The sequence below is a fragment of the Marmota monax genome, unplaced genomic scaffold (genome assembly GCF_021218885.2).
Source record: "Marmota monax isolate L192 unplaced genomic scaffold, Marmota_monax_Labrador192_F-V1.1 WCK01_AAM20220418_F8-fsc00054, whole genome shotgun sequence".
Taxonomy (NCBI): Eukaryota; Metazoa; Chordata; class Mammalia; order Rodentia; family Sciuridae; genus Marmota; species Marmota monax.
In genome coordinates, this window is record NW_026692145.1 from 8,323,611 (window position 1) to 8,335,584 (window position 11,974).

Genomic DNA, 11,974 nt, shown 5'->3' on the forward strand with positions numbered 1-11,974 from the left:
TAAATACAGAAGGAAATCTTAGTTAAGTAAAGTTAAAGGAATTTCTGGTTAATCTCCATTAATAACATCTCTATTAAATCATCGGCAATTTTTTCCCTGCTAGGTTGCAACCTATTCACCATCTGCACACTCTTCTTGAAAAGGCATCACACCTGCGGAGGAATGTTGAGGGGGTGACACCCGAATAACAGCTGGATTAGCGTGATGTGACAGACCTGTGGATTTTGTACTTGGAGTCTGTGCACTTGAGGTTACTTGGCAAAAATGGTGATAGCTAGCGACAGGGGAAAGAGCAGCAACAAAATAGCTTTCATAACTAACTTTTATTAAAAAATATTTATTTATTTCCTTTTTTAGTTGTAGTTGGACACAATACCTTTATTTTATTTATTTATTTGTTTGTTTCTTTTTATGTGGTCTTGAGGATCGAACCCAGGGTCTTGCACATCCTAGGGGAAAGCTCTACCACTAAGACACAACCCCTACCCTCATAATCATCTTTTACTGTTGATAAAAATTAATTCACTCCACAGCCCCACGCCCCACACCCATCACATTCATCCATGGCAACGCGTTTTTCTGGAGGGAGGATTAGGCTTATGTAAATTAGGTACCAGCCCACAGCCTTCCAGTGCTTTATACAAATCAAGGTAGCTGAATTCCTGCATCTGAATTATTGGAGGGGTGTCCAAATGTAGACCCCACTGTGCAAACCTGGTTTGCCCTGGTTTGGTCCTGCTATCAGATTGGCTTTACAGAACTTGCAGAACAGATATGGACCATCTGACTCCTAAAACTGCAGACCCCATGCTCTGAATATCTTCACCTCACCATTGTGCCCATATTTTTTCTCTGGAAGTTCTTAGTCACCATCTGTGACTGAGGATAGCTATTCCCTGTGAATATCTCAGGGAACTGCCCCGACGCCCCAGAGAGCCTTCCACAGAGGACGGAGCTCTCCCTGGACTTCTGGGACTACTTTGTGGGCTGAACTTATCCTGCTTGGAGAAGGAGAAAGGTATGTTTCTCTAGGACCTCTTCTCCCTCCAGCTCAGCTCTGAGGTTCAAAAACACCACAGAGGAATATCTTTCTCTTTACCCCTCCCACATTCCCGCCTACAGATCCACCCGCCCTCCGCATTGCAGCCTTCTAAGTTCTCAAGGATGCCTCGGACCAAAGGTTTCCTATCCCACCCTGGATGGAAATGCGGTCAATATTTGGAAGACACCCCTCAGGGATTCAGATGCAGGAGTTCAGCGACCTTGATTTGAGAAGAAGAAGAAAAAATATTTGGTTGAAATTATAAGACACCACTAGCAGAAGTGCTGAGGAAGGAGGAAAAGCAGAAAGGAACTAGCAGGAAAGGGATGTCCCTTCCACTTTCAAACACTCCCGTTCTTTACCAAGTGCAATCTGATCCAAGGGTCTCCTAAGATTACATCAGGGGCACATTTGTTTCTTCCCACAGATCACATTTAAGGCTTCTAGTTCGGTGCTTGATTGTATTTTAGGCTTCAGATTTATTCAAGTAGGAATTTTAAGGCTAGTTGGCTGCTATTATCAGGGTAGTGAAACTCCAGGTTTTGGACTGGGGCGTCCTGGAACGCGGCCTCTAAGAATCTTCCCGCCTCCCCCGCTTCATTCCTTCTTCCTCCTCCGCCCCCTCCCCACCCCCACCCCGCTGGGCGAGCACTACCCCGCAACCCACGCCCTCCCGCCCCTCCCACTGCCTCCGTCTCTCAGACTTAGGCCCCCCGCAGAGTCCTTGCCCAAGCTGACTTCGCTGTCACCTCCCAGACGACCGCACTTCCCGCCCTCGCCTAGATCCGTGCCACCCTAGCAGCCGCTGTCGCCCGCGCACCGCTCCCTCCCTCCGCGCATTCCTTGCTGGGCTCCTGGCTGTCGCCTTCTTTGCTGACAACCCACCCCAGACTCGGTAGGCTCAGCGCCCAGCGGTCGCCCCAGCCTCTTGGCACTTGAGACCCTGCGCTCCAGCTTACGCGGAGACGCTGCCAGCCCCGCCGTTGCCGCCGCTGCAGCCAACACTGGTGCCACGCGCAGCCGCCTTTGCCGTGCCGCTGCCACAACCTCAGCTGTCTGCCCGCCAGCCACCATGGCCCCACAGCAAACAGGTAGCAGGAAGAGGAAAGAGTCCGCGCTCGAGGCTGGAGCGGGGAGCTCGTCGTCCCAGGGCTTAATGTCGGCGGGGCACGGAGAGGGGCCGCTGCTGCCCAAGAAGCAGAAGCGGCCAGCCACGCTTCGATCGCTGGTGTACTACCTAAAGGGCCGCACGGTGGGCGCGTGGGGTCGCGCCTGGCTCCCGGGCTTCGAGGGCAAGCTACGTGACTACGCGGTGCAGAGGCTTCCCGAGCTGCTGACTGAGCGCATGCTGGCCCTGGGAACCCTCAACAAGGTTTTCGCTTCTCAGTGGCTGAACGCCACGCAGGTGGTGTGTGGCACCAAGTGTAACACTCTCTTTGTGGTGGACGTGCAGTCGGGCCAAATCAATCGCATCCCCCTGATGCGGGACCGGATGCCTGCCCTGACCCGGGATCAGCCAACCTGCGGCATCCATGCCATTGAATTAAATCCCTCCAAGACACTTCTGGCCACCGGGGGCGAAAATCCCAACAGCCTGGCTGTCTACCAGCTGCCCACCTTGGACCCCGTTTGCCTGGGTGACCGCCATGGGCACAGGGATTGGATCTTTGCCATTGCCTGGATGAGTGACACTGTGGCCGTGAGTGGCTCCCGTGATGGCACCATGGCACTGTGGCGCGTGGACCCTGACAAGTTTATTGGCAGCAGTCCCTGGCACAAGGATGCATCTCTTCCCTTGTACACCCACATCCATCCAAAGGACATAGAGTCCATCCCCAGGGCCAGCAGCAACCCCAGTAACCGCAAAGTGCGAGCCCTGGCCTTCAGCGGCAAGAACCAGGAACTGGGAGCAGTGTCCCTGGATGGCTATTTCCACCTGTGGAAAGCACGAAGCCACCTATCCAGGCTGCTGTCTATCAGGCTGCCCTACTGCCGAGAAAACGTGTGCCTGACCTACTGTGATGAATTGTCCCTGTACGCGGTGGGCTCCCAGTCTCACGTCTCCTTCCTGGATCCCCGCCATCGCCAGCAGAACATTCGGCCCTTGTGCTCCAGAGAGGGCGGCACAGGTGTGCGCTCCTTGAGCTTCTACCAGCACATAGTCACTGTGGGCACAGGCCATGGCTCCCTACTCTTCTATGACATCCGTGCCCAGAAGTTCCTGGAAGAGAGGGCCTCAGCCAGCCTGGACTCTTTTCTGGGACCCACAGGGAAGAAGCTCAAACTCACCTGTGGCAGAGGCTGGCTCAACCATGATGAACTCTGGGTGAATTACTTTGGTGGTGTGGAGGAGTTCCCCAATGCCCTCTACACTCACTGCTACAACTGGCCTGAGATGAAGCTTTTTGTAGCTGGGGGACCTCTCCCTTCAGGCCTCCATGGGCACTATGCAGGCCTCTGGAGTTAAGAATGGTCACCTTGTCCTGAAAATGGGCATATGTACATTTGAGCTCTATTTAACTTTCTTAATTTTGTATTTGTCCTTGTAACTCTACCCTTTGTCTTACAGGTGGACCTGACTTAACTTACCTGTGCTTTGTGCATTAGACAGAGAGAAAGAAAGAGCACAAAATTGGTGGTTTGGGCACTCAAAATTTGGCTTTAAGACTTTTCTGCACCTTGCCTAAAGCATTACTTTCTGCTTTCTCATACAAGGCTAAACTTTGTTTTCTTTTGTTGAGTGATTTACATATTTTTCTTTAGGCTAATGTAGTCGTTACTCTCAATACCATTTGGTACATTAGTTTTACCAGTATTTCCATAACATATTCAGACCTTTACACATTTCAGATGTATAGTATTTGGGGAAAATGTGCGTTAAAAATGTGTCTTTTGGCTGGGCTGAAGATATAGACTTACTCCAATTGGAAAATGCAGTTGATTGCCACCATTGTGAGCATATTTTATTGGGATGTTGTTAACTCAGTATTTGTTGATTGTATTTCATTGGTGCATAAAATGATTTTTAAAAATGTATTATCTTAGTTAAGGAATATTACAATACTGTTTGGTATTAGTCAAAAATTGTGATTATTCAGTAAAAGTTGAGCATCACCACTCCAAACCCTCAGACTTCATTAAAGCTGCTGTCTTTCTGTTTACCTTCCTGGGTGGCATTTATGCTATGGTTTTTGAGTGCTACTCAAAACTGGCTTATGTGTGGCAGAACAATCAGGTATTTTAAAAGATAAACATTTTGTAGTATTCAGTTAACACCATCAAGGTAGCCATTTACAGTGAAAGACCAGAAGATGTGCTCAGAGTAGATGTTGTTTACATTTTTGTGTTAAGTACATGGATAATTCTTTTGTCTGAATCAATTATGAGTATGTGATGTATTGCAAGAAAAAAACAAATAAAATGTGTTCAGCATCTTAGTAACTATGTGTGAGACTTAAATTTTTGAATGGTTAAATGTACACTTTTTAAATTTCCTACTAGGAATATATTTACCAGAGTCAAAATTTTCCAAGAAAAAAGGTGAAGCTTGAACATCAGCTCTGCATACATTATTTTGTACATTTGGTTTTGAAAAAGAAACATGTTTATAAGTTAAAAGATTAAATAATATCTTGAATAATTAATACACTTGGTATAATTTAGGATGGCTAGGTGCATTTTTATTTACACTAATGTACGTGTACTTTTAAGTACATATATATATATATATATATATATATATATATATATGATATATTTATGTTTTACTTCCAATGTAAGTAGGAGGCATAAATGTATACCATTTTACATATGAAGCTGTTTCTAATGTTTTGAAGTACATCTATCAAGTCTTACAATTTTGGTTTTTATTTGTGTTTTTTAATATCAATTTAAAATGGTATATGCACATGATCAAATATATAAAAAATGCACAATAAAAATCAAGTGTCACAACTAAGGATCCCTAGTCTCTTGCCATAAGTCACCACCAGTATATTTTTGTGTGTAACTATTTAGACAAAGTCTATATATATCTCTTAAGTATGTTTATATGTAATTTGCATACAAATTATAACATGAGCTGTACATAGCTATGCCTTTTTAATCACAAAATTTTAGAAATTGCTTCCTCCATGGATGTACCTAATGATTTATTTTATAGTATTCTGCTATATGGTTGGAATATATTCACTATACCTTTGATTAGCAATATTATTGGTGTTTTTTGTTGCTATATTCTTCAGTGTTTACTTTAAAAGTACATCTGTATGCACTTGTGTTAAGTCTACCTGCAGGATAATTTTTTAGAAATGGAATTACTAGGTCAAGGAGTTAAGTTCATGTTATAGCTAACAGCCATTACCAAATTACACTCCAAAATTTTACTACCAATTTATCTTCACATAAATAATGTATACAGGCCTGAGTGACTACAACCTTGCCAACAATATGTCATTAAATTCTGTGTTGATTGCCAATCAAATATCCATCTGATTTGGATCCTTTCATTTAAACCACTGAGGCTAGATCATTAGATTTGTGATCTGAGTAATACATAGGTTCTGAAATAGAGATTAAGAAAATGAGGACATGAGGGCAAGTATTAAAAATATTGCTGGATCGAAGAAAGAGAGCACTTAGAGTTTAGGCTCAGATATATGGAGATGCATCACATAAGACTACTTTCTATTAGATACTTACCTGTACCTTGTTAAGGTTTCTTGGCCTGTTGCACTCTGGTTTCAGTCACATGAAATGCATCAGATGTCATTGAAGAAAATCTGACAAAGAGATGAAAATCTGAACTGGATTTTTGGAGGTGCGTGTTCAGAGGAGGAAAGTTAATAGAAAAATGGGGGATGTAAACAAATAGTATTTGGTGTTTCATATGAAGAGTAAAGAATAAGAAAGAATTTAAATGAAAATTCAGGTTCAGCCTCAAATATAAATAGTAACAATCAATAAATATAGAAAAAAACAGGCACAGAAGACACTGGTAGAAGGTGATCATTTCAACTTGGGACATGTTGAATTTAAGCTGCCTATGTGACATTAGGAGAATATACTCAGTGAAGAATTTGTTGTATATCTCACTAAGAGGAAGGTAATTGGGGAGACTATTAGGGGAAAACAGAGCAGCTAGCAAGGATACTAAAAAGCATTGGGGACAAAAAGGTAGAGAAAGAAAATAAAACAAGTTTGTTATAATCAAATGTCAATATCTTAAAATCCCTGGGAGAAAAAATAACTCTTCAATCATACTTACATGGTTTTGATTTTCTCCCCCCAAATTTTCCTTAAATGCTTGCATATGACCACTTAGGACTGCTCAAATTGGTACACTAATTGGACTTTCTCATTGCTCAGTTGTTCCTATTTTCTTGGAGAAATGAAGAGTCAGACCTAGCTCAAAAAGAACTTCAGGGGTAATATTTCTGGACCACTTATCCTAATAGTCTGAGATGTTTTCTGTACTACCAACACCCTGCTGGAACCAGCATTCCTTGAAGCCATGCCAAAGCCCTGGCAGTTTCATAGAGGTGCAATGTCACCTCATCACCTGGTGCTATTACCCTATGTTTGAATTCCCACCTCAATGCCGCATATATAGGTCTCTGAAAAATTTCCCAAGTTGTGAAAGAACAAAGGAGGTATTAAGGGGAGGATGCTCCTTTCCTCAGCATTATAATTTTAATAAATGCAAATATAAATAATTAGAAATGAAAAAAATGTAGTAATCTCAGTTTTATTTATTAGGAAGTTTAATGTAAAATCTGAATAGAAAAAATTAGAAAATAAAATTTCCCATGAAGATATAAACTGGATTGAACCATTGACCCTAGAAAATGTTGAAATTATGATTCTTTAATCTGTCTTTTCATCCTAGAATATTACGTAATATGCAGAAACATATAAAAAGACATGCAGGCTTGATTGTCTCAGGAGTACATTGTTTCACATTTTCAAGGAATATTTAATTCTGAACTGCTTTGTAGCATACAACAGAAAATGTTTACTCTTTTCTGTAGAAAACCAGCATAATATTATCCAAATTGGCTAAATTACACAAACTAAAAAGAGATCAATTTTTACATAGATAAGTAGATGTAACTTGCCCTTTAAAAAATATTGAATTTGGCTAGGCACAGTGGCACATGCCTGTAATTTCAGCAGCTGGGGAGATTGAGGTAGGAAGATCCTGAGTTTAAAGCCAGCCTCAGCAACTTGGTGAGGCCCTAAGAAAATCAGTGAGACCCTGACTCTAAATAGAATGTAACAAAGGGCTGGGAATGTGGCTCAGTGGTTAAGTGCTCCTGGATTCAATCTTGTTACCAAAAAAAGAAAAAAAACACTGAATTTGATCAGTGCATTAAAAGGAACCTATACCATGGAAATGTTAAAGCTAGTCTCTTGAATATAAGGAGAATTAACTCTTGAGAAATCTTGCATTAAAATGTATTGTTTACAAGCCATATGAGAAGATCACATTTTCATGAATAATCTGTGAGGAAGTAGAAAGTATGAATTGTAAGAGTATGTGTGCAAAGGTGTGTATATGGATAAATGTATGTGTTTCAAACCTCCACCAGAATCCTTAACATCAGAGAAATTTCTTTCAAAATAAGGAATAAAACAAGGACTCCCCAAATCACCCAGCACTTAATATTGTTTTTAAAATTCTTGCTATAACAATTAGTAAATATATCAAAATATTAGATCTAAGTAAGGGAAAATAGAAAGTATTTATAATTATTTTTAAATGCTATGACTATAAAAACATTAAAAACTCCAAAAAACACAACTAAAATAATCATTAGGAACAACAAAATAGTGAGATGTATCACTTTGAAATTAACATATTAAATACTGATCTGATACATTTCTATTTTTATTTCTTTACTCATTCAGCATATAATTTAATGAATGTGTGCCATATATCAGGTACTGTTCTAGGCACCAAAGATAGTGCAGTGATAAAACAAGCAAACCATGCCTTCAACCAATTTACATTCTGATCTTCAGGGTAGACAATAAACAGATAAACTAGTAAATGCATAAGATATTAGATGTTTGCTAATGCTAATGTATAAAATAAATTCAGGGTAAAACAGAATAGGGGACAAAAATTCGAGTGGAGATGCCATTTTAAATAAACTGGTTAGTGAAAGTTAAGTAGATAAGTTGACATTTGAGTTTATATCTAAAAGAAGTGACAGAATAGGCCACACAGCAATGCCAGAGAAGAGGGTTTCTGGCAAAGGTAACAGCCGAGTGTACAACTTGAAGTGGGATCATGCTTGGTATGTTAGAAAAGCAGAAAAGAGAAGAGTGTGGTTGGAGCAAAGTAAATAAAAAAGAGAAAAGAACCAGAGAAGTGCTAGAAAGACACATCATGTAGCCCTATAGTCCAGTATAAGAAACGTGGACTTTAATTTAAATGAGATGAAAGTCTAGTGAGAGTTCTGGCTATATGCAAAACTAATCAGCTTAAGAAATTCAGTAGATTGTCTGACTCAAAATGACAATTACCCACTTCATAGGATTTTTCTGGAAGTGACAGTAAAGTATATTTAAATAAAATAACTCCACATTAGTCATATAAATAAAAAGTGATATTATATCAGTAATGTTGATAGTGTTCTGAAAAAAAAAACAGAAAAAAAACAGATAGTATCTCTGACAAAGCTGAGAAAAGTTGTTACCACAAAACTAAGATATAACAGTATGACTGTTACTTTTAGATGTAAGCCAGTGTTCATAAAGAATGTTCTTCGAAGCTTCCAGGCTATGCTTTGGCACACATTGAATGCAGGAGTGTTTTTTGAAGTAGCAAGCAACATTGGAAGAGTGCCCATCAATGGGCTCAAGTAGTTAAATCCTTCCCCAAACAATGGAATATTACGCTGTTGTTAAAATACTGAAAATAGTTCTTTGTGTAACTAATGTGGAACAGTGTCCTTGATATTTTTAGGTGAAGTTAGTAAATTGCAAATATGTGAATTATAATTCCATTTTTCTTTGAAAAGTGGAGGAGCAGGAAGTGAAAACTCATACAGTATATAAAAGAATATATACAAATATGTTAATAGTGCATTTCTGCATTTCTCTAAGGGGTAGCATAATAGTGGATTTCCTTAATATTTTATAAAGTTTTTTTTGGGGGGGAGAGTACTGGGTATTGAACTCAGGGCATTCGACCGCTGAGCCACATCCCCAGCCTCTAAATAAAGAGACAAAGTCTCACTAAGTTGCTTAGCACCTCACCATTGCTTAGGCTGGCTTTGAATTCATTATTCCCCTGCCTCAGCTTCCTGAACTGCTGGGATTAGTATTTTATATGTTTTATGTAATGTTTGAACACTCAATAGTAACTAATATTTCTTTCATTAACTGAAGTGGAAAATTCAATGAAGTTACAATTTGTTTTTGGCGGGGTGGGGTGGGGTGGGGGGGTACTGGATTGAACTCAGGGGCACTTGACAACTGAGCCACACCCTTGCCTTTTTTGCATTTGATTTAGAGACAGGGTCTCACTGAGTTGCTTACTGCCTGGATAAATTGCTGAGGCTGGCTTTGAACTCATGATCCTCTTGCCTCAGCCTCTCCAGCTGCTGGAATTACAAACAAGAGCCACCACATCAGACTGAAGTTACATTTTTATCTATCTATCAATTTATTTACTTATATGACAGTGGGATGCATTACAATTCTTATTACACATATAGAGCACAATTTTTCATATCTCTGGTTGTATACAAAGTATATTCACGTCAATTCCTGTCTTCATTTATGCACTTTGGATAAAAATGTTCATCACATTCCACCATCATTTCTAACCCCATGCCTCCCTCCCTTTTTCTCCCACCCCTCTGCCCAATCTAGAGTTCGTCTATTCCTCCCATGCTTCCTCTCCCTACCCCACTATGAATCAGCCTCCTTATAGCAGAGAAAACATTCGACATTTGGTTTTTGGGATTGGCTAACTTTACTTAGCATTATCTACTCTAACTCCATCCATTTACCTGCAGATGCCATGATTTTATTGTCTTTTTTTGCTGAGTAATATCCCATTGTATATATATGCCACATTTTTTATCTATTCATCTATTGAAGAGCATCTATGTTGGTTCCACAGTTTAGCTATTGTAAATTGTGCTGCTATAAACATCAATGTGGCTGTGTCCCTGTAGTATCAAGGAGAGGGATAGCTGGGTCAAATGGTGCTTCCTTTTCCAGTTTCCCAAGGAATCTCCGTACTGCTTTCCATATTGGCTGTACCAATTTGCAGTCCCACCAGCAATGTATGAATGTACCTTTTTCCCCACATCCTGGCCAACACTTATTGTTGTTTGTATGCATAATAGCTGCTATTCTGACTGGAGATGAATTCTTAAGTGTGGTTTTGCTTTGCATTTCTCTAATTGTCAGCGATGATGAACATTTTTTCATGTATTTGTTGATTGATTGTACATCATCTTCTGAGAAGTGTGTTTTCAGGTCCTTGGCCCATTTATTGATTGGGTTATTTGTTTTTGTTTTTTTTGTTTTTTTTTTTTTTGGTGCTTAGCTTTTTGAGTTCTTTATATACCCTAGAGATCAGTGATCTATCTGATGTGTGAGGTGTAAAGATTTGCTCCCAAGATGTTGAATCTCTATTCACCTTACAGACTGTTTCTTTTGCTGAGAAGAAACTTTTTAGTTTGAGTCCATCCCATTTATTGATTCTTGGTTTTAATTCTTGTGCCACAGGAGTCTTATTAAGGAAGTTGGGGGCTAATCCCACATGATGGAGTTGAGGGCCTACTTTTTCTTCTATTAGACACAGGGTTTCTGGTTTTATTCCTAAGTCCTTGATCGATTTTGAGTTGAGTTTTGTGAATGGTGAGAGATAGGGTTTAATCTCATTTTGTTGCATATGTATTTCCAGTTTTCCTAGCACCATTTGATGGAGATGCTATCTTTATTCCAATGCATGTTTTTGGCACATTTGTCTAATTTTGTGGGTTATTCTCTGTGTCCTCTATTCTGTACCATGGGTCTACCAGTTTGTTTTGTTGCCAAAACCATGCTGTTTTTGTTACTAACTATAGCTGAAGTTACATTTTTAAAGGCATGGTGAGGTCAGGGGAGGATAAGAAGAAGAAGAAAGGGTGGTTTAGTGTTGAATGTAGCATAAACTGAAATAGGTTAAAGATAAGAAAAATTCATTTTAATGCAACATTGAAATTCATGGAGTCCTTTTGACAGAACAATTGCAATAGAGGTTAGCTGCATTTCTCATTAAGAGAGAATAAAGAAAACACTTTCAAAATTGATCACGGAACTCCATTTACCATGAATATCTGATAGAACTGTGATTTTCTTATTCTTCTCAGCCCCTCAAACAAACAAATATTGGACATATAATGTGAGAGTTACATAAGCACTGCCTCAAAGAGGCTGTGGAAGGATGACATAAATGTCCCTGTCTTAGATGTAGAGAAAAGAGAAGACATGATCCCATACCTATCAGTTATAATAATCTGTGTTTTTTTCTTTTCTGATCTCTAACCAGTTTCTTAAAATTCATTTTTCCAGAAAAAATTATGTTTATTATGTTATAATAATTTTATCTTGTGTCTTGACACCACTATGTCCATTAATCTTACCTAATCATACATTCCCAACTATAATTCTAAAGGTGAGAGGGGATTTAGCTGTGAAATATACCCACATATACTTTCAGTGGTTGCCATAACACTTCAATTCATTCCTATATCTGAGGTCTTGAACTGATCATCTAACCTCTAACAAAAATTGGGACTCTTAGTTTTATTATACATAGTAGACAAAAAGAAAATAGTCACTTAGAATTCCATGAAGATGTATTAGGTTTGTAGCTACAGGGAGGGAAAAAGCACACTTTATAAATTCATCAATTTTTAAAATTAG

At 39.7% G+C, this 11,974-nt stretch overlaps 1 protein-coding gene across 1 annotated transcript; it reads left to right on the forward strand.

The window, feature by feature from the left end:
- Window positions 1–1,906: 1,906 nt before the first annotated feature.
- Dcaf12l2 (DDB1 and CUL4 associated factor 12 like 2) lies at window positions 1,907–4,420 on the forward strand. Its single transcript, XM_046467497.2, has one exon. It carries the CDS (start codon window positions 2,115–2,117, stop codon window positions 3,507–3,509), a length of 1,395 nt encoding a protein of 464 aa, XP_046323453.1. The 5' UTR covers window positions 1,907–2,114; the 3' UTR covers window positions 3,510–4,420.
- The last annotated feature ends 7,554 nt before the right edge of the window (window positions 4,421–11,974 follow it).